The sequence below is a fragment of the Crassostrea angulata genome, chromosome 10 (genome assembly GCF_025612915.1).
Source record: "Crassostrea angulata isolate pt1a10 chromosome 10, ASM2561291v2, whole genome shotgun sequence".
Lineage (NCBI taxonomy): Eukaryota > Metazoa > Mollusca > Bivalvia > Ostreida > Ostreidae > Magallana > Magallana angulata.
In genome coordinates, this window is record NC_069120.1 from 36,166,182 (window position 1) to 36,190,190 (window position 24,009).

Here is a 24,009-nt window from a genome sequence, read left to right on the forward strand (position 1 = left end):
ACAATTAATTCAATCATAGCTTACGGATATCATCTCACATGTATCGAAAAGCCATATGTAAAAACAGTAACACTGGTGCAGGCATTTCGTAGTTTATTTGGAAAAAGTCTTAATTTATAAGTATAGATGCTTATTGGATCTGACCAGCTCGCAGTCATGGGTCAACTTCGTTGTGTGAAAGCGATTTTAAAAGCAATCATGTTCGAAAATTTCTCCATTATTTGTAACAAGTTATAATACTGCAAAACAGCATTTTCATTAAATGTATAAGGGGAAGACCATTGTCTTATACATATCCAAAACTTAAACAAGGTTATTTTTATCTTCATAAGAAAAAAATCCCAACAATATGTGATTAAGCAATATGGAGGGTTCCTACTCGATATCATTTAGTTAAATTACGCTTTTACCTGAATAAAAAACATCTTTTTCAAAATTAAAAAAAACTACAAAAATGCATGTCTTTATTAGCAACTTTTTTATCGGTCTCTAGATAATGTATGTATACTCCCTTCTTTACATAATTTCAACAAAGTCATTGTTTAACTCTCATACAAATTTATTGAAGCAGAACAAGTTTCAAATCTATTTGTTCAACACATTTCAGAAAATAATAAAGAAATGTCATATTTATTATTTAATTGACTTAATAAAAGGAAGATATATGAGAATATGTTATAAAACTGATATTTTAAAATTGTACATATCGAAGTTATAATGATCTTCCTTAACTTAATATCAACTTTATTCCTATTGCAACTAATACTAAAAATAACACTTTAAATAAGCTTTGTTTTTTACGCTCTATAGAACATAATTAGATCATCACCACTCAATGAATAAGTGCTCGAAAAAAAATCACAGAATAATTTTATGAAAAATAACACATATACCTTATTTGTTTGCTTTAAGAACTGCTTTAGGAGATAAACACATGTATTAAGTACAAATTGATTTTTGAAAACTTTTGCAATTAGCAGAATACCTAATTATATACATATACACTAAAAACGTCTACAGTCTCATTGCAGATCTAAACGTAATACATACATTATTCGCACTAAACTGATTCTATTTAATTCAGTATCATGAATTCACAAACGACATTCACAAAAATTAAACTACATGTACATAACAATGATAAATGTACATGTATAACTTAGAACTTGAATATGTACTGTTAAAATTACAAAACGGGACGTACTGTAGATACTCTCTCTATATATAGAGTCCATTCATAAACCATGTGTTTATTTGAAAACATCAAATATGAATTCGATGATTCTAAATTTTTAATCACATTTGTTGATCTAAAAATACGTACCCTTTAGGGCATGATGGTGACTCACTTAAAACAGTGTAATATGCCAATAATGATTTCTCGTACGTAAATAACTTTCAGTTTACTAATACATGTTTCCTGGGTAAAAATGATACAAGTCTTTGGACAAAAGAGATGGAATTACTTTCTTAAAAACAAAAGGTTAAATTGATGACGTATCACTGCAACAAACTGAGCTTAACACATTAGTATTTCCATGATGGATTGCTAACTCTTTTTTATAAGGCAGCTTTAAACTGATAACAACAAACATATCATCTTTTGCATCGTAGTCTACTCGTAAACAAAAAACATTAATATTTCTCGCTTATAATTTGATACAGTTGACTTTTTTTATCCTTTTCCTTGATAGTTATATATGTTCTTTAATTCCTGAAATTTTATCCTTGAAACATTGAATAAGATTAGATCTTATATTTGTGTATTAGTGTTTTAAAAGTTGTCTCCAATTAAGTATGGATTGGAGGATGATACAATAAAAATTGACAATCTGATTTAGTCTAACATCAGCACTGGTTGCCCTTGTCGCCTCAGAATGCTACCTTTAAATGTGAATCCTGTTTGATTGTTTCCACCTTCACTTAATTTACTGATTATGCTCATATTAATAAAGAGAAACTGTCCAAAAGAAATGGCAGCTAACTTCATGCAAAGTGTCTGAAGTTCGTTCTAAAAAATAAAAAAGAAAGGAATGAAATTAAAATTTTACAAAACACATATTTTATGATATAAAAATTTGTATGAAATTAGAAAGTATGTAAATAAAAACTAAGATTAAAGTTATCCTTTACTTCATCTTTACTGGTTTCAGCAACACTTACAAAATCCGTTGGTTTTTTTTTCAATAAAAACGTCTCTCTGGTGATGTCCTTAAATGTACAGTGCTGATGTCATTCATATCAGCAGCAACATCCATGCCTTTTTTGCATCTATATATTTTACCTATAAAAGAAAACATAAGATAAACACTTAGGAATGACAACGTGAAGACTTTCATGTACACAATTTCACTGCTTAAAGCTGACATGAATTTATAAATATTCTTTCCTTTTATCTTTTGACAAGCGTCTTATTAGTTTTACATGTATAGGCTGATAAATATGAATTTACCTTTACAAAAACTAAGTGTAAAGCATCTTTGAAAAGGATCTCTGTTATAGCTCCAAACGTCTTTTTTCATTGATTGCGTGTTTTGTTGTAAGCGTTATCTTTTCAGTGTGATGCCTATATGTCTGTGTGCTTTGTTGTGAAGTATCCTGGCGAGGCAGCCATCTTTTTTTTAAAAGATGTTTGAAGAAATTATTCATTTTTACGCATCACCATATTTACATTATTCAGATAGGGGTAGGGAAATAAAAGATACATGCACCATTAAAATTAAAATTATGAATGTTGGTAGGGCTGAAAAAAATAAAAATCAACATGAATATAAAGATTTTTTTTTAAAAATCAGGTTAACATAAATGTGCAATGAAAAATGTACTATTACAAAACAAACATGCTTCAATAAAGAAAAGTGGCAATAGTGAATGATCCTTCTTCAACTACAAACCTGTTTTCTACCTTTGTTACATACCTGTAATAACAACTATCATTCTTTTGCAACATAGTTCTCATAGGCTAAAACAAACCTCGCATTATCAATTATACATTGCATGCACATTGTACAGAAGTCGACCTTAAAAGGGGCATGGCCACAATTTTGGTCAAAAATTTGAGAGCCATTCTTTTTGTTATAAACGAGTAACGGATCTTAAAATTCTTTGCTATGTACATCTATTATATACGGAAGCCCATTTAGGACCTATCAAAAAATATTTTTGAATTTGATATAACGGATTCTTGAATTTGTTAAAACTAATTTAAATCGTTATAACAAATTTTTGAATCCGTTATAACGAATTAAATTTGTTATAACAAATTGTAGGAATTCGTTATAACGAATATAATCTGTTATAACAAATTCGCTAAATTCGTTATTTCAACTTTTGAAATCTGTTTTAACAAATTAAATTTGAAATAACGAACTCTTGAATTCGTTATTTCAAACATTTAATTCGTAAATTCGGTTTTTTAAAATCAGTTATAACCTATTTCATCCAATTTGTGGAAACAAATTTCATGTTATGGGGAACATATTAAACGGGGCGGACTTCATTTGTTCCATATCGGCGTACGACGAAATGCGCCGATCAATTGATCGGCGTTAAACGGCGAAATGGTAAATGAAGTAAACTAACGTAAAAACAAAAGTGGAGGAACATATTGTCACAGCTGTTGCTGTAACCATGGTAACAAATGTAAAAATTCCAAAATATTGTTTAGTCAATACTATTAATTAATAAGCATGCTGATTTATTAAATGGTACTTGCAGCCAAGCCAATGTCGAACTTATGTCATAGAGTTTATTTACTAGAATTTAATGCAAAAACTGCACCGAAATCGATGCAAAAATAATGGAGTTAGGCCTCTTCAAAATGTCTATTTTAAAAATTTGCTATTCTAGTCGCCTTTTACCGATGAATACGATATCTTTAAACTCTTGCATGGGCATTATTCATATTTATTTTGGTCGGTGCGTGTTCAAATCCAAAACAGCTTGATGATAGATTTGCTAAGCACGCTCCGACCGAAATAATCACCTAATAATATTCAAAGAATGATGCCTTTTTGCTTATATTTATATTATTTCCAATTTCAACTCTTCAAACCAACATTTTAAAACCACTGAATTTTTTTTTTCATGCATAGCACATTGTATGTATTATTGCAGCAAATACCGTTTCCCGGTTATGCTGTAGGACACGCCCATTTTGTGTCGCTCATATATTATGAACTTATTGGCCTATAGGTTTCAAAATTAATTTGTAATGTTATCACAGTAAAGTACACTTGAAAAATATAAATATGATATTTTATATGACAAAGCCAGGCATTATAACCAGGATGTGCGCATGCGTGAACCAACTTTCCATCGGGATTCGTAAACGTTTGGGAAGAAATTCGATAGCTTCTTAGAGGAACTTCGAACTGATGATAGGTGCTAAAAAAACAAAACAAAAAACCAAACCAACAAACAAAAAACCGCGACTTTTATATCATAGTCATTAAAAATAATAGGAATGGTTTACACTTAAAAAAGTTTTAAATATTTGCGAGGACAATAAAGGCAATGTTACATGAAAATAATTGACACGTAGCTTCAAACGGGTGGGTGGGTGGGGGTGGCAGGGAGGGGCCTGTCCCCATGCAGTTGCCCCCCTTTCCCAGCATTTTCGGAGCATGTTAAAAATTGAAATGACTGGGAGGAAATAAACAGTGGAATTTAAGTTTGAGGTAAATTTAGCATTTCTATAGCTAACCCCACGGTCTACAATTTTCGAATTTTTGAAAAAGTTTTTTCTTTTGCATGTCAAGAATTGTTTGGCGATTCACCAACCCCATCCCCCCCCCCTCTTTTCATTTTTTTACGATGCCACCTGTCTGAACAAAATATCACAGTTTCCTTACATATACCAGTAAGAGAGAATTGGGTTTATATATAAACCAATATTACTATATCTCATACAATATTCCATTCACCAGGTTCTATAAACACATACGCTTAAATTCAATGTAAACAAAAATCCAAGGTAAGGAGGACAGGGGTTATTGGGGAGGGGTATGGGTGGTCAGGACACCGACCCATGTAGCTTTATCCATAACCCCTCACCAAGGTCTGTGTGCCCATCACCAGGGTCAGAGTACGTATTACCAGAGTAGGTGTACGTACATGTATCACCAGGGTCTGTATATTATGCAAAACCAGATTCAGTATACCCATCACCACGACGCTAGGGTCTCAATTCTTATTATTGTTTCTTTGTGCTCATTACCAGGGTCTATTTACCCATAGCCAGAAATCCACGTTACCATCACCAGGGTCTCAATGCCTATCACCAGGGTCAGTGTACATTTCACCGGGGTCTATATGCCTATCACCGGGGTCTGTATACTAGTATTTATTAATAGGGTCAGAGTACACATCACTAGCGTCTGTATACCCATATACAGAATCAGTATACCCATCACCAGGTTCAGTTTACCTATAACCAAGGTTAGTGTATCCAATTAAAAGTGTACATGTATACGCGTAACCAGAGTCAGTATACCCATCACCTGGGTCTCAATACCTATCACAAGGTATAGGTTTTTGAGACCCTGGTAATGGACGCATAGACCCTGGTAATATGTATACTGACCTTGCTGGTGATATGTCTACTGACTTGGTGATGGGCACAGAGACCCTGATGATACGATCACTGACCCTGGTGATACGTACACTGACCCTGATGATACGTACACTGACCCAGGTTATTTGTATGCAGACCCAAGTGATGGGCACACATCGTAATATTGATCCAGGTTATGGGTATACAGACCATGGTGATACAAACACTTACCCTGGTGACGTTCACTATGCTATTTAAACATTTAAAAATCCTAATCCGTGGGGGTAGTGGGTTAGGTGAACTCTTAACTTCAATTTTACAGTTTATTTCCTCCCTTTCATTTCAGTTTTTACCTGGTCCCCAAAACACTGGTGATTGGGGGGGGGGGGGGGGGCAACACTTTCTTAATTCACCTTTTATATGTAAATTTAAGAAAAGTGTGCTGAAGGGGGTAGTCTCGTCCCCACTGCCCCTGCTCCACTCCACACACAACTCTCCCACTCCGATGCTAAGTGTCTGTTGTTTTCCTGTAACATTGCTCTTTATTGTTTTCTCAAATACTAATATTTATTCAACATTTTGCATTAAACCTAATGTACACAACATTCCTATCACTTTTAATGAACATTTATAATGTAAAAATAGAATTTTCCTATACTTTTTTAAATTGCGGAAATATCAGTTCGAAGTTCCTCAAAACAGCTTTCAAATTTCCTCCAAAACGTTTACCGAAAAGTTGGTACACACATGTGCACATCCTGGTTATAATGCCTGGCTACGGCATTGCATATATTATGTATATATTTTTTTTAGGTTTCTTTACTGTGATAACCCAGCCCAATATATATATATGATATATGTTGATAAATCGACACGCCCATTGATTGATAGCATAAATCAAACAATTTTTTGGAATTATGCGCAGACACCCGTTGAAACAAGTCTGTATATATTGTATTTTTGGTGGAAATGCGTCGCTACATATATAGCAGTTCTTAAATATTTTGTTTGTATGAATTCTAGCAAAGCCGATAAAGTAAGGTGTCTTTTGGAATTGTTACATCTGTTACCATGGTTACAGCAACAGCTGTGACAATATGTTCCTCCACTTTTGTTTTTACGCTAGTTTACTTCAATCAATTGATCGGCGCATTTCGTCGTACGCCGATATGGAACAAATGAAGTCCGCCCCGTTTAATATGTTCCCCAAAACATGAAATTTGTTTCCACAAATTGGATGAAATAGGTTATAACCGATTTTAAAAAACCGAAATTACGAATTAAATCTTTGAAATAACGAATTCAAGAGTTCGTTATTTCAAATTTAATTTGTTAAAACAGATTTCAAAAGTTGAAATAACGAATTCAGCGAATTTGTTATAACAGATTAAATTCGTTTAAACGAATTCCTACAATTTGTTATAACAAATTTAATTCGTTATAACGGATTCAAAAATTCGTTATAACGATTTAAATTCGTTTTAACAAATTCAAGAATTCGTTATATCAAATTCAAAAATATTTTTTGATAGGTCCTAAATGGGCTTCCGTAATTATATGACAAAAACATTTTTTCAATTTGTTAATTGTTAACTTTTTAGAAATTATTTTACAAAAACACAAAAAACCATTTTAAAAAATCTTTAAATATACCTATAGTATCACTATCATCATTTTAATATTTGATAAGTATATGTTTTGTGGTCTTCTATTGAAAATTGGAATAAACTGTGGTTGTATAGAGCCACCTTAAAACCAAAAATAAAAGTTTTAAACGTAAGGAACTATTTATCTTTGCTTAAAATTAATAAGAAGATAGACACATCTTGAAAAAGCTTGAAAAAGATTTTTACTGGTATATTGAAACTATGTAAATAAAAATAGGGCATGAACCTTGTTTACAAGACAAGGCATTTTGAGCTCTGTATCTTCCTTATAGTAACTCAAGGACTAATTCTCAAATTTCATTTGATCATTAGAAATGCATTTCTAAAGCATTGTTAAAAATAAAAACAGAAAAAAATAGAATTTGAGCAAAATCGTGACCATGGCCCTTTAAAATTGACTGTTAAAAAAACCTCTAGAATATTTCGTGTTCGCTAAGGGAACAAAAATAACTTAGTGTACTTACGTACATTCGCCTTTGGTGCTTTCATTGAATACCTCTCCTACATACTCTCTAAAGCAATATGAAGTAGATTGCATGACAATGTTAAACCATATTTCAAGTTCTAGTAGTGTTTTAGTAGTGTGTGAAGTTGTTACCTTTTCTTTTTTTTAATGTGTTTGTTAATGTGACACTACATATTTAAAAAAAAACTTCTGTTATAACTTAGCTTTATCATCGTATAATAATATTTATTCAATATGAAGAGAGCATCCGGTTTATCTAATAAATAGTTTCTATTAAGTTCACTGTTAGTTATGGGTTAACGTTACGCATGCGTTTTGTTCGTGTTCTACATTAACTAACCAACCGCCAACTTACACATGTACGCCCAGCATCTGCTGACCAGTTACAAGTTCTCGCTCTCCGAACGCTTTACTGAAGCGTTTGCTCTTTGTTCATCTGGGAATTAACTAGAAACAGAACCTGATAAAATCACTTTAAAGATAGCAAATGTCTGTTAAACAATACTGCAGAGAGAGAGAGAGAGAGAGAGAGAGAGAGAGAGAGAGAGAGAGAGAGAGATCACTTACTATCATAATAATTCACATACATGTACATGTATGTAGTAAACCTAGAATTTTTTCCTCGTCAACATATACGCTCTGATAGTATTATTCTGAGCTTCACTGTGTGACTGTCTACGTCGGTTTAATAATATCAATATTATTAATATTTTTTGAAATAACAATAAAATTATTACAGTTTAAATTTCTTAACTCCATGGTTTAAAAAATGGTGGAACATACAAAATAAGATACATAAATTTAATAGTTCATTGACAGAGTTTTAAGTGGTTTCTTTTCATATCAATTTCATATTTGATTTCAAGAAATGAGAGTTGCCTGAATTCTTATATTCTAAAGGTTGTTTAAATAATACTTTACATTTTAGCCGGTTCAACTTACTTGTAATCCATTCAAGGCAAAAACAGCCATAAATCAATCTTGCAACTTACAAACTTTCAAGAAAAATTTCAATAAAAAATGGTTCTCCACCGTAAGTATGATTTACTCGAAAACATTTCTTAATTCAATCAATGTTAATTCAATAAAAAAATTCATTTAACATCTCATATTGGTCAAAACCAACCGGGCACTTCAGTGGTACAATAATACTTACATCTGATACTCCGTAAGTGTTAGTCTTAAACTGGTTCTGTCACCGTCAAATGCATTGTTGGTCTGTACAAATAGCCGTACGCGTGACGGAATCCGATTCAGTAAATTCTTGCGACATTTCAGCATGATAATTTAAAGATAAAGCTAACTTAGTGAGTTAAATGAAAATGTTTTTGTTTTATATGTTTACATTGTTTCTCAAGAGAGAGATAGATGTTATCGGTTAATTTAACATATCAATTATGTCAATGCTTACGTTTAACATATTTATGTGTATGTTAAGAACTGTTCATTCCACTTATTATATCTAAGTTACATGTAACAACGTGTAACCGATCGTTTTGCATTAAGTATAAATGAGTTTGATGGGACTAAAATGTAAAGATAAAACAAAATTTTAAAAAAGATTATAAACTGGGTGTATCTACTTAATACTCACATTTGAAAAGATCATCGACGCAGTTTATGGTGCATTCATTTTCACACTGGTATCCAGTAAATTTTGGTATGCACTCGGTGCATCTTAAATCGCTATTACAACTAACATACCTAGACGGACACTTTACACACTTTCGAATTTCTTGTACATTGTCTAAATAGTAACCAATATTACAAATTTCACAAGAAAAATCGCTGGAGTTGCATTTTTTGCAGTTTTCAATTGGACATTGTGTATCGCATTGTGGACCAAACCATCCGTCCACGCATCCACTGGTACAGGTTCCATTTCTGTCACAAACACTCGGTATACCAGGTAAACACTTATTACTGCATTGCTGTGTACAATTTGGACCAAACGTTCCAGGATTACACTCCGAACACACTCCACTGTTCTTGTCACATGTTTTACTTCCGCCGCATGTTCCTGGACAAAGGTTTTCACAGTTTGTACCGAACCTTCCATTTAAACAAGAGATGCAAAGATCGTTGGGACTGCAAGTTGCACAGTTATCTTCGCAACGTGTCTCACATTTAATACCTGCATATCCGTCTTTACATCCATCTACACAATCTCCTGATTGCCGAGAGCATATGTAATTTCTACATTGCTTTGGACATACAAGATTGCAAAGATCACCGTGAAAGCCGTTCCGGCATTCTACACATCCATTAACATAATTGCAGTCAGCACAATTTCTACAAGTCAAACTACAGTATTTGCCGTACGTATTCCATTCGCATGGATTACAGTAAGGTCCATTATAGCCTATCGGGCAATTGGTACATCCTAGAGATCTATCACAAGGCGATTCACACAGCGATGGACACTGTATATCACATTTGTCTCCAAACCAATCAGGTTTGCATCCAACTGTGCAAATTCCCGTATCTTGGTCGCAAATATTTTGTCGACAATTTGTATTGCATTTTGTTTCACAAATCGCTCCTTGCCAACCATTGTTACAGCCACGTTCACAGACCCCTGTGTATCCATCACATCTATTGTTTACACAATTTCGGCATTCACGGTCACATTGATCACCGTAGGTACCTTGGGTACATTCTGAAATCATAATCAAACTCTCTCTATAAAACAAAATTATTTTGATGACATAATATATCGAATAATACTCGACTCGTGTATATTCACATATAACACTTTTAGGTAAAATCACTGAAGTTTCTTCCTGTGAAGCGCTAACATAGTTTTGCATCTATATATCAGGCATATCTCGTGAAAATCTATATAACTGACTTTTTAAGTACATGTAAAAATAAATATTTCATAGGTTTTACCTCTAACGGTATGAACTCGTAAAGCAGCTTTGTGAGTCTCTATATTTTACAGATTTAAATTTGTTATTTGCTTCTATGCTCAAACGATGTAATTGTTGGACAACAGAGGCGTTCAATAAAGAAATAAACGGCAATTTAAAAAGTGCAACGGGATATGAAGTTGGTTGGTCACGTGATCAAATCCTGTGAAGCCCGAAGGACCTCTCAGTAGATTAGATCACGTACCAACCAACTTCATATCCCGGTGAACTTTTTAACATTGCTGTTCATTACTTATATTTACGTTTGAAAAAGACAAATCGTTCAGAACTGTTAAAATTTTTTTAAAAGTTTACAATTATCCAAGCGACAAGCAATAAGCGCGTGCTATGATCATTGTGACGTCACGAAAAAGTTCATACAGAATTGAACGTTTTCGCTTTTCTACTGCAGTATATGTTCATATAAGGAAACTTATTTGCAAATGTAAATATACAGAATTGAACGTTTTCGCTTCCCTATAGGTTCATATAAGGAAAAATACATGTATTTGCAATTGTAAATATAGGATATTGTGAAATGTGGCCCTTCGGTAGACTAATCAAAAATGAATATCCAAATTTTACACTTATTTTTTCACATACTTAATCTTTGACATATTTACCTCTATGGAATACCATTTTTACCGAAAATAAGATCATATGGCATACAATGTAAAAAAATAAATTTTCAGTTGGTGTTCACGGTTAACTTCAAGTTCCCTTATCATAGCTCCCCCCATCACTTTATAAAACAATCAAATTACATGAGAGCATAAAGGTACATTTTCTCCCTCCACCACTCACTATACCATGTCCCATTTTTTTTTTTTTGCTTTCATCACTTTTCGCTTGATATTTCGATAATAATAAATACCTTTGTCCTTTAACTGTTCATCCACTAATATGAAAAATATCCAGATTATCAGTTTTGGAACGCCCCCTCTACCGTTTTAGGTTTCAATACACATCCCAAAATAAAAAGTTTACTGGCATTATGCATTGCGTTAACTATTAATTAGCCCGAATGATAACGTTGAAAATTGCGCAAGGTGTCCCGAGTACTTCCGAATGGAGAAAAGATGTAAACATTCCCCATTATAAATCTCTGTTAAGAAATTTGTTTTCGTCCCTGTAAACTTTTATGAGAGAAAATGGATAATTTGTCAACGAGGATATCTTCGATATTTCTCATTTCATCAATTACAACTGTACTTCTTTCACAGGTATGTGTAATTTTATCAAAAATCAGCAACAAGTGATGGAAGCAATGACTTGGGACAGACTATAGTTTTTGTATTTTATTTTTGAAAATCCTATATGTGAAGAAGAAAAGTGTACCTCAATGCACCAGAATTAATGCGCTCAATTCCTCAAATTAAAAACATTAAAAAATTTAATAGGCCTTTTCCGTCATAAACGATTGTCGTTTACCAGGCATGAATTCATTTCATATGACGTTTCATATCCTTACTCACTTGATTGATGAATAAACTTAACTGAAAAATGTTGTCACATAAATGTATGTTAAAGAGTTATAATTCAAATTCATGTATTGCTCTGTTGTACAATGTAAATTGATAACAGTTTTCTACATAGGAAAGCAACTACAATGTTAGGGCACAATGAATGTCCTGCTGATCTGTGCACCATTTGTAAACGTAAGAAGATAATTAACTGCATAACGTCTAAAGATTCAGGCACATTCTTGGTACCAGTAGATTAAAGACACATCAATGACGGTAAATATGCTATACTGCTACCACTAATCATCGAGGGCTAATTAATAAAAACATTATCAATATGTTGTGTCACTCTGAACAGACAACTAAATTCATAAGGCACTTAGAATGCATCAGAAAATGCAAATCCCACTCCCCCCACCCCCCCCCCCCCCAAAAAAATGATGATAAATGCCACACGAATATTAAAACATATTATTGCACTAAACTACGGTAATCAAAATGTGATTCATACATACAAGTATTCAGTGTACATTCAAGTGGAATCAACAAAATGGTACAAGTACCTAAGAACACAACAAGTGTTAAAAAGTATATCATTAGAGTCCCTATCCTTTAATAATTTTAGAAAATTAGAGGAAGGATAATATATCCATTGGCAACATACAGAGAGAGAGAGAGAGAGAGAGAGAGAGAGAGGAGGTTTAGAAATGCAACAAATGGCATCTTTGTCAAGGTTTATCATTACTTACTACTTTATTCATGTCAAGGAAATATAAAGGAATTATATTTGAAAATTTAAACTTGTTTAATTCCTCCCTCTATCACAAATATGATTATTCTATCCCTGTGCTTACAGTTATAATGGCCTCCTGGAGGTTAAACTACATTAAAAACAGTTAAATTGCCAATAAGGTCCATAGCAGTTGTATCATCCTTTTGTGCAAATTAATTTTTTATATCCCTCTAGATACTTTGTTTGGTAATGAGCAATCAGCGTAGATGAAAATCCGGTTTATAAGCATCAAAGGCCCTTTTATTTTTAGATATTTTTGAATATTGTGAAATGTTCAAAAACCTTCAATATTTTCAACATACGTAATTCTTGGATGGCTAAGATACAGTATTCAGGCCTGTCAAGTGCAAAAGAATCATCTCATGGTCCATCCATGCAATTTTGATGAAAAAGGGTCAGTTATAACTTAAATATTGTCATCAAAGGGCACCTGCTCAAAAAATGTTTACTAACTCTTAATATACTAATCTCAACCAGCGTAAAAATTTATAGTTCTGATTAATTATAAAACTCTGTTTAGGTCTCAAGTATGGCAAGATTCACCAACTATAAAAGTTTTGTGAAATAAGAATGTTTAGTAGCATATTAATTAACTTAGATATGGGGTCTGTTCCAAATACTTGATGGCATACATAAGTACAAGCTCACATTGTCCTCGTTTCTTATGCTGAAAAAGGTGACGACTTTTTTTAAAAAAATTGAGATTGTTCCAACTTCTTTTTGGAATTATGTGTATGCTGTAAAAGTTTATGGTTAATATTCCAGGAGCCCCGTTAAGTTTCACAAGTATTCAAACCAATTTAAACAATTTAGATATTCCAGCCAAATATAAAATCAGATCTAGAGATATGCCTTCAATCTGCTTAACATTCCCTAAACAGAAATAACAATTCATTCTACCTGTACATCTATCCCAAAAAAACTTCATAGAGCCAAATAATAATACCACTTAATACAATAGTAAACAAAGGGATAAAACTCCACAATTTATTGCTGTCTTTAACTAATATAATTATATTAATGAAGTAACATTGCTTATTTAAGTAACGTGTAGCAGACATGCCTATGTATTAAGAGAACTCATAAAGAAAATATACTTACGGTATACTCGTACATCATACACCTGAATACGTCCCAAGTTCGTGATTCGCTCGATGACAATTTGATCACCAGTTAAAATCTTGCCTGCCAGGCAGCTGATACCAATGCAATACAAAGCTCTCGCAGTCTCATAAATACTATTGCACAAATCGTTGTTTGATAGATATGCTGATGTTGTTTTTGTGACGTAAATATTGTAATTGTTATGTCTTTCTGTAATGAAATTTTCCATCATATCAATTATTCTAAGAAAATTTGGGTTTCCATTAAAATCAATATTACAGAGCTTTTCTATGAAAGCATCGATTTTTCTATAAATAATTTTGAAAAAAAAATCGGATATTTTAAAAAAGTGTTTGAGATCTATTTGATATTTCTTACCTGCATAGATGCAAACATATATGCTTTTAATGTTGAAGATTTTCGACAAGGTTATTATAAGTTGAGGATTTTCTTCTGTGTTTGTGAAGACTAAAGTTCCATTATTTTCATCGACTGCATTCTTTGGATTGGAACTAGCTTCAATTGAAGAAATTTTCACTGACGTATCATATGCAACGTTTTCTAAAAAAAAAATTAAATGATTTTTTTAAAGGATGTTTGCTGGCAAAATGGGATTTTGCAATAACACTGTGAAAAAGGGAAGAAGCTACCGATGAATTAGTTTAACGCCATTTATATATATATATATATATATATATATATATATATATATATAGAGGATATCTATATTGTGTGATTTTATATTTGCTTTATCCAACGAGTTGAAATGGTGTATATATTCGCGAGGCTTGCCGAGCGAATATAACCATTTCAACGAGTTGGATAAAGCAAATATAAAATCACACAATCATAGATGTTCTATTTATCTCATACAATTTGATTTATATTATGAAGCTTTTGAGACAGTCCCTTATGTGACCCGAATTGTTTTGTTTTTTTTCAAAGATTAAAAACGATGATGCAACGTTGTGTTATGCGGCTATTGTGACCTTGCGCAATACAATTTAGTACGTCATTCCTGAGATAAATCTAACCGTTTAAATGTAAAGTTTCACTGAAATAAACCTTAAAATAATTTTTTAGCTCTAAATAATTTTTCTTAGAGCTTATTCACTTGATTAAATGGAAATTCCGAAGAGAAGACTTGAATAATCAAGTTTGTTGACATAACGTTACACGAAGTTGCGAATGCTCGTTAGTTTGAATTGACTCGAACGAGGAACAGTTGTTGATGTTCTATAAAACAGACACTAGCCTTATGATTCGAAATTAAAGTGAATAAAGATGCTTACTGGTGGTGGAATAAACTTCTTATGAAACATTATTTCGGTAAGTTCTTGTATATAAACACAACCAGAGCGCTCTGTTTTCGTCGCGTCGTCAGGATGAACTCCTTGATAGTTAACGTAGTTTGCAGTTTTATAAAAATCACAAAGCAAATTGAAAGTTGGAAGGGGGCTAAACTCATCAAAAATCTGTGGTTACGGTTGTGTATAACTTTCGAAATTGTGGTTACGGTTATGTATAAGCCCCCCCCCCCCCCCCGCCTTAATTCACAATACCCCCCCCCCCCCATTTCCGACGCCTATGCGACGCAGTTATGTGTTTTCCTTCATATTTGTAATTTAAATCTTTGACAAAATCCCTTTTATATCAATTTTTGTAGTAAATATAGTTATGTTGAAAGTACTAGATCTTTGTAAAAACATATAGGTCACTGAAGCGTTGAAGCGAGGGGCTGTGTCAAAAATAGTTCGGACCGGAAGTATTTGATATAGCATCACCCGTTTGATATAGCAAAGGTTTATCACACGGGTAATATACACCACACGTATGAGATAAATATATATATATATATATATATATATATATATATATATATATATATATATATATATATATATGTGTGTGTGTGTGTGTGTGTGTGTGTGTGTGTGTGTGTGTGTGTGTGTGTGTGTGTGTGTGTGTGTGTGTGTGTGTGTGTGTGTGTGTGTCTTGGTAACCTGGTCTATTTGTATGTGTGAAACAGTATGCGTAAATATGTTCCTCAATTTTGACTGGATGCATAAGTTATAAATTGTATACCTTATAATAGCGGTGTTGTCTATTTATCAACTTTCAACTACGAATTAAACATGAAATATACAAATAATTATGTGGGAATTTAGATATCATCTTATAAATAGAGAGAACCAAGAACTATATAGATGTAAACATACCTTATCAAAAAGAATTCGAAGATTTTGATAATATAACGGCACCGGTAAGATAATTTAATGTTGCAGCATTAACCAGTTTATAAGAAAATAAATAAGAAAAACCTGAATTAATTTAAACGCAAAGAAAACTATTCAGTTTTTAAAAACCATTTTAGCTATGAAAACCTAAACAGACTTCTGATGTATTTTTTTAACAATATCTAGCCTCTTTAAGATAACCTTACATTTCTATGTATTTAGTTTGCATTGCGCATGTTTTTGCGCATTCTAAAATAATACAGTTGATTTATACTTCTTATGAATTTTTTTCGATATCATTTATAAAATTGAACACAATAAACAAAATACAGATAAAAATATCTAGATTTTTAAAGGAAATTTTTATTTTTAACACGATTTTTACGTTGTGCGGTAGGGGAGCATTACCATTGCGCTTTTATGACGTTATGATAAAATGAAGCTTTGTAGGAGTACGTTATAAGAAATAACATAAAAGAATAAGTAAAAAATTGTACGCTGTTGAAATTTTATATACAGAATGATGCTATCCTCCAAGACTTTTTCCTCATATTCGGAATGAATCCATTATACCAATCATCATTCGTGATGATCCAAATATATAGCAAAATTTGGTGCATTTTAATATTTTGAGATGGCCCCCCACTAAAAACCAGACGGTAGAATTTTGTGGTTGTTACATATAAGGTAGGAAATGATATTACTAGTCATATATAACAATTAGAGAAAAAAATGCTATTGTAGTATTTTTTTGAAACTGCTTTGATGTGCGGAAAATGACAGTTTCCTATATATTCCTATAGTAAATGTACCTCTATTTTGAGATGGTCCCTAAAAAGAACCAGACGGTCGATTTTCATGAACCTTCGCAAATAAACTAGAGTTGGTTTAAATTACATATGGTTATAAAATAAAGAGTTATGCTATTGTAGTTTTTCCGCAAATCGGCCTCCTTAAATAGCTTTTAAAAGTAGCAAAAATAAAGACATTGTATTCATTCTTTGGTGTTTTTAGTTAAATGTTTTTGCAAGTTACTATCAAACTGAATTTTTTTAACAAGTTCTTATTTGTTTTAAACATGAATGTACAAAATTAAAACGACGTGTATTTAAACATGCATAAAAACATCTCCTTAGGGTTGTAATTTTTCAATTAAACATTATGGTGATATTTTTAAAGTGTGTATATCTACATTAAAGGTCATCTACATCAATTCTTCACAATATTCCATATTCGAATTTTCTGTAAGTGTCAATGCTTATATATCATTTTCAAATATATTGTTTTAGGGAACTAACTTTGTTCATGTTATTTAGGTGATCACGTTAAAATTAATATTGATATAATAAGCGTGCGAGAGCCAAATTGCTTTTACTGTGTGATTCTAGTGCTACTATATTTTGTATCGACAGTTTTTCCCAAAACATTTTATCGATTACTATTTATAAATATTTTTGTTTAAATAAAGATAATTTGGTGATTAATGCAAATATAAACTGTATTAGTATCTATCTATCTATCTATCTATCTATCTATCTATCTATCTATCTATCTATCTATCTATCTGTCTATCTATCTATCTATCTATCTGTCTGTCTGTCTGTCTGTCCGTCCGTCCGTTCATCCTTCTGTCATAAACATGTTACATAGCTAATTTTTAAGAACATGACACATTCTACTTACGTCTTTGACAGCCATTGTTTGTTGTGCCGCTCCATCCTTTAGCGCAAGAAGTGCAGTAGCGAGCTGGAGGTCTAAGGCATACACCCACGACGGTGGAACAGCAAAGACAATGGCAATCACAGGTCGTATTGCCTATACACTGGCCTTCAATAATTAAAAATACACACTTATAGTACGTTCTACCGACAATAACATAATTTCTAACACTGAAGATAAAATGTTATTTTTATTAAACTATCAAGTAACAAAGAGATATGTATATTTCGATCGTATATTCTATACATTTGCTCTATAAACAAACATAAACTTCTAGAGCAACAAACTTATGAATCTTAAATAAGTTAACCCTCTTACTGAAAGCATGTATTTGTACCGAGGAGTATAGCAGTATTTATTCATAGTAAACGTACTTTGAAATTGCTTATGCATATATTTCATATATTTCGTTAGTTTTGTACAGGGACATTACTATAAAACAAAGAGCAGTAGCCTACATTAAAATACGTATGATATTATACACTTTCTCGACAGGAGACAATTATCATTTACAGATGCACACTTAAAGATCTATTTACTTTATTTCGCCAAATTTTCCGAATTTATAAGTTAGATCACAGATGCTATATTGGCTTCTATACTAATACATGATTACACCTTACAAACTTTATATATCATACTTTATATATCATACTTACTCGCAACACATTTGACAGATACAAGGATCACTAACATGTATATCCACAGGGACTTCATTTTGAATGTTCCATTTGTAATATAAACACACTTAAAATGTCTTGTTTATATCACTTCCTGGATCATTATATCCTGTGATGGATGATAATCACATGGTATGAGGCTAGAAAATGAAAAAAAATAACATCCGTCAGAGGTACTAAACTAGCATTGAAACAGTCTAACAGTATAATTTATTACTGGTTAATTAACAATTCTTTTGAACCTGGAAAAGTTACATTTTGAAGGGAATTAATTTGTTTTGAAAAAAGATGAATCATTTGAACAAAAAATACAACAAATGATATATATACAATGTATATCATAGTAAAAATAAATAAAATAAAATGTATGTCATGAATGGGTTTTTTCTATCATTGTTGGTAAGGTGAAGATTTTTTTTAAATAATGTATCTTAGGACAAAAAAACAACAACAAAGTATTGATATCTTTGCAAGTTGTTTTGACGTATTGTCCTTAAATAAACCCTTTTCTTGACATTTGCTTGTTAAGATAAACTTATTTTGGCAATGTTCACGTTACATGAAGCTTAATTGATAGTAATAGTTTACTTCCTCTGCATTAATGCGACGAGACAAATGGCTTAATATGTAGAAGCTGGTGTGCATAACAATCAATTATTTGTAATTTCAATATAATTTGAACGAATCTCACGTTAAGATATATGATATTAAAAATTGCATTTAACTTAGAAAACATAAAATATTTGAAATGTATGTGCCCGACTCTTATGCGCCTATTTCGTCCAAAGTAGGCGTTGGATCCTCTCCCCAGTCCTCTACATCATGCTTATTTCCGCACATTCTATGGCTACATATGTAAACACTTCGCCGATAACCACCCCCCCCCCCCCAATTTATTGGTGATTATGTAAAAATTTGCAAAAAGAAAAGAAATGAGAGAAAAATGAAATTCTATAAACATCGGTATTTTTACAACCAATTTGTTGTGTCAGACTGTCAGTAAATCAATAAAATGTTGTAGACCAAAATATGTGACCATGAATCAGTCGACATTAAAAAAAAACCTACTATTTTGAACAGATTTTACAAGATGGAGGATAGGTTGATATCACGAATAAAACATGTTCTATAACACACGTTCTTTTTTCTGTATAGGCCAAGATTTTTTATTAAAAACCAATTTAGGTCAGGTTATCCTATATGTAAAAGTATATAATTTCAATAACATTGAATACAGTTTTAGAAAGGTTCCTTTTTAAATCACAGTTCTTCAATAGCAAACCTGTAAGTATTATCTCAGTTACACGTGTGGTGTTAAAAAAATGCAAGTTCACTGGACTCATTGAAATGTCGTTTTTGCATGTTGATTTGTGGTTTTTCTTCCGTATTGTACATTGGCCACTTAAAGCTTCGAAATTCGTCTGTACATGAGTACATGCTATATATACACTTTCTGGAAAATTAAAATAAAATTAATTGCTAATTAAATATTTCTGTCTCCGGAATTGTATTTTGTGTCATAATAACCTTCAATAATTTTTTGTCAATTAATTCATTTTACGTGAATACTAATACTATAAATAACAATTTATGACAAAAAATAATTATTACACGTAGTAAACAACTCATGATTCGAAGCAAACGAAAAAAAGGACAAAAAATGTTATGTGCCCAAAGTTCTATAACTCGTGATCTGAGTTGGAAAGATATATACATGTAGATACCAGTATTGTATATATACACGATAGAGGTAACTGAATTGGTCGTTGATTACAATTCATATGTTATGAATTCAACACTTTAAATGTATTAGCAATACATTTTTAAATAGCGCACAATAACTTGTCAAGATAGATAAACGATTAAAATCACATCACACACGCCAGTATATTTTATGAAACAAAATCATAAAGTCTACACTTTGTATTATAATATATTTCTATTTAGAACAGCATGAATAAAACTAACACTTTCTTGTATAGGTGAATCGAATTTTCTGTTTGGATAAATCGCTATTGATTAGTTTCTTCTCTGTTTTTAATTTCTCGTTTTGTCTGAAAAGAGATGAAAAGAATGGACGAGCCTTTGTACAATAAACACATTTTATTCTGTGTATTATTGTCATTTATATCATATCAACTGGTATATGTGAGATACAATATATTACAATAATAGGTCAAATTGTTAATTACAGAAGAGGGCAGTTATTGAATATTGTTGATATATTTTAATTATACATCATTATTTTTTTTATTATCATCGTTTTTAACGATAAATTACAATACAAATTATGATATAAATAGTTGACTTCTTGCTATATTTGTTGATTCAAGTGATTGTCAAATTTCCTATTATACACGCAAATATTAAAAACATTAAAACCTTTCCAGTAACGTGTTTGATAGTCATAATCTTTAGGAGATTTTTAAGTCATATCTGTGTGATTTTAAAAGCCTCCATTTATACAGCCAATTTTTCAATCATAATATTAGATTCATTGTTACGATAGTCGTTTCTATTTTCCATTTCGGTCACTTTTTGTCAATTTCCTGAACATACATACCTATTTTAGGGAATCTAGGATTTCCTCTTTCACAATCCATTTTCTAACTCGAAGAAATTGACAGTGAGAAGGAAAACAATGCTATAGCTGGGAATTAGACTCCAATATTATTTTACAGTTGTTCTGCGCGATGTCAGCTAAAACAATGACATTGAAAAGTAATTTTTGTAAATTTCAAAATAAAATGGTTGGATATTTTGTTGTTACAGTCCAATGTTCAATTTACAAGAAGTAAATTTAATATGCTGCTTTACATTTGGGATTTTTTTGATGGGATTTAATTTGTTTTAATTTTCTTTTACAAACTAAGATATAGTCATCCTTGGGCAAAAGATTTAAACTCAAACAGATTTTGATTTTAAAGCTAATGAATGTTACATTACAAGCCCTTGAACTACAAAGACTACTTAATTATAAATCATAGTAACCCCCCCCCCTCCCACGCCCTCAACCTAGTTGCGTTCCGGCAACATAGTTTGTGAAAGAAAATAATTAACGATGCTAATGAAATTGCATCTTATAAAGACCGATCGAGATGTGAACAGAAAATCGTGGAAATGCTGGTTTTCAATGATGTATAGAAAATCAAACATTGAATAAATTTTGGCCTCTTGGTGTACATAAGATTATGTTGTAAATCAAATGTGGTTACTTTTTTGGAAAGAATTCTTTAAAAATTTTGAAAAAATACAGAACCTTACAGATGTTAGAACATTAATACAAAATAAAACATATTTAAGTTTGAATATTTAACTGTTATTTCAACAAACAATAAGCATACTGTTTTTCAACTACTTACTCGTCCAATTGTCAAAACCGGAAACAGGGCTGCTGGAGAAATTTCAAAAACAAAACAAAATGTCTGAGAATTCCGAACCAACATTTTCTGCCTCATGTCTTCAACATACTGTACAGCATGACTGTTTTTTTCTCGTTGGATATACAACAGGCACGCAGCATCATTTTTGAATGTGGGGGGCCAGACTCGTCCAAAAAATCTTGACAAGCAAAAAAAAAACAAAAACAAAAACAAAAACCAAAAAAAAAGGAAAAAGATTACTTTCCAAAATCCTGAAAATCCTAATCCGGGGGGGGGGGGTGTTATACTTTTCAATTCAATTCACAATTTTTTATTGGTTTGACTTATTTGAGAAACCTTGTTTCTTCCAGCATGGCATGGTTGTAAATTACCGAGAATCAGATCGAAAACATTTTGACAGACGATTGTTTACATGTTACCGCCCGCTGATATACGGCATACATGTATGTCGTAAAGAGTTTAAAATCCTTTGTTTGATAGATAACGAAACAACAAAGATTAAATTAAAGAAGCGTTTAAATTGAATAACTTATATACATAAATCTAAAATATAATTTTCCTTTTTTCGGATTTAAATAAACTTACGATATCATAAACTACGCCGACCCGTTTGTGTTAAAATATCGTGAGTAAACAACAGCCATAATTCAATTTTTGTCAACTCTTAACTCTGAATGTTTCTGCTTTGTTTGATTTTAAATTGATGAACTAAAACACATAGTTGAATCGAAATTGGTCATTTAATAACAAAATGACGATAAACGTTATCACATATATACAAATTATATACAACATGTAAATAATATAAAAAACAATGCTTACTACTTGAACATAGTTAACATTTTTCCTTTAAAATCAAAGTTGAGGGATCAACTTTTGCCATTTTTGACGATAATATTGGTAAACAGTTTTTGGCACGACAAATATGGAAAATCCAGACAATGACGACACAGTAGACCAATCAACACGCAATGTTTGACTAGAAAAAATTTTGGCCAGACAATAAAATGGTAAATTCATACAATAAGAAAAAAGAGACATTTACAGGCATATAGAAGTGACTAAAGGAATAAAAACATATTCCTAAAATTCAGGCAAGTAAAAACTCATAATAAACAAATTTGATTAAACTGATAACGTAAATGACCAATACATGTGTACCTATACCGATATATAATAAACGAATTACGGTTGATTAGGGAGGGAGGTGGGATTTACAGATTGAACATCTTTTTAAACTTTCATTTTGGGTGCGTTGTTTTGATTCAAGCTGCCACCTAGCGGTAAAATGGGCAGACCACTCTACCCGTACAAATTACTACAACATTGCTACCTACCGGTTAAAAAGGTAAAAGGAAGATAATTCATGATTGCCAAAAATGCATTTATTTGCATAAATGTAATTTTTTGTCAACTCTTAACTCTGAATGTTTCTGCTTTGTTTGATTTTAAATTGATGAACTAAAACACATAGTTGAATCGAAATTGGTCATTTAATAACAAAATGACGATAAACTAAATATAATTTTTTTGAATGTAAATTTAAGAAAAATCTTTGCTGCGCAAAAGAAGGGGGGCAGGCCCCCTGCCCCCCCCCCTGATACTACGTGCCTGTACCATGATTGTGAACTCAAAATTATATTTCCCAGGGTCAAAGGTTCCCCGAGTGTTGAAGTGGGATTGTTGGTCATATGGTGAACATATAGCAGTCACTTTTAGCAGTCAAGCTCGGTACATGGTTATATGTGAAATTGAAGATTGGTAACATAGTGACAACAACTGCTCTTTTTGCTGAGTAACGACATTTTATTTAGCCTTTTGAACACCCATAAGCTACATTATAAAAAGAAATATGAACTGTGATTCTAGTATATGAGAACACTATTCAAAATATTGATTTAAATTTCAATGTAACATTAAAGAGCATTGGAAGTAAACATTTATTTTTGAAAATCAATAAATACAAATTTTTTATATGGTATTTAGCCTTAATATATCTAGGTAGTGATAGATAGATGCTCTTCTCCTAGT

At 31.8% G+C, this 24,009-nt stretch overlaps 1 protein-coding gene across 7 annotated transcripts; it reads right to left on the reverse strand.

Moving 5' to 3' along the window:
- Positions 1-528: 528 nt before the first annotated feature.
- On the reverse strand, positions 529-21,295 carry LOC128166139 (multiple epidermal growth factor-like domains protein 10). Of its 7 annotated transcripts, XM_052831102.1 has the most exons (13): positions 21,159-21,295; positions 20,564-20,649; positions 18,575-18,735; positions 17,880-18,023; positions 14,338-14,520; positions 13,957-14,169; positions 8,630-10,346; positions 8,255-8,362; positions 8,043-8,134; positions 7,686-7,733; positions 2,453-2,614; positions 2,164-2,284; positions 529-2,011 (listed from the first exon to the last, which is right to left on the reverse strand). In XM_052831102.1, the coding sequence occupies exons 3-7, from the start codon at positions 18,630-18,632 to the stop codon at positions 9,271-9,273; spliced, it is 1,674 nt and encodes a 557-aa protein (XP_052687062.1). In that variant the 5' UTR covers positions 18,633-18,735; positions 20,564-20,649; positions 21,159-21,295; the 3' UTR covers positions 529-2,011; positions 2,164-2,284; positions 2,453-2,614; positions 7,686-7,733; positions 8,043-8,134; positions 8,255-8,362; positions 8,630-9,270. The 7 variants fall into 7 exon arrangements, with proteins under 7 accessions (XP_052687062.1, XP_052687061.1, XP_052687059.1 ...); XM_052831101.1 differs by having other exon boundaries at positions 8,043-8,362; XM_052831099.1 differs by having other exon boundaries at positions 8,255-10,346.
- Between the last annotated feature and the right edge of the window lie 2,714 nt (positions 21,296-24,009).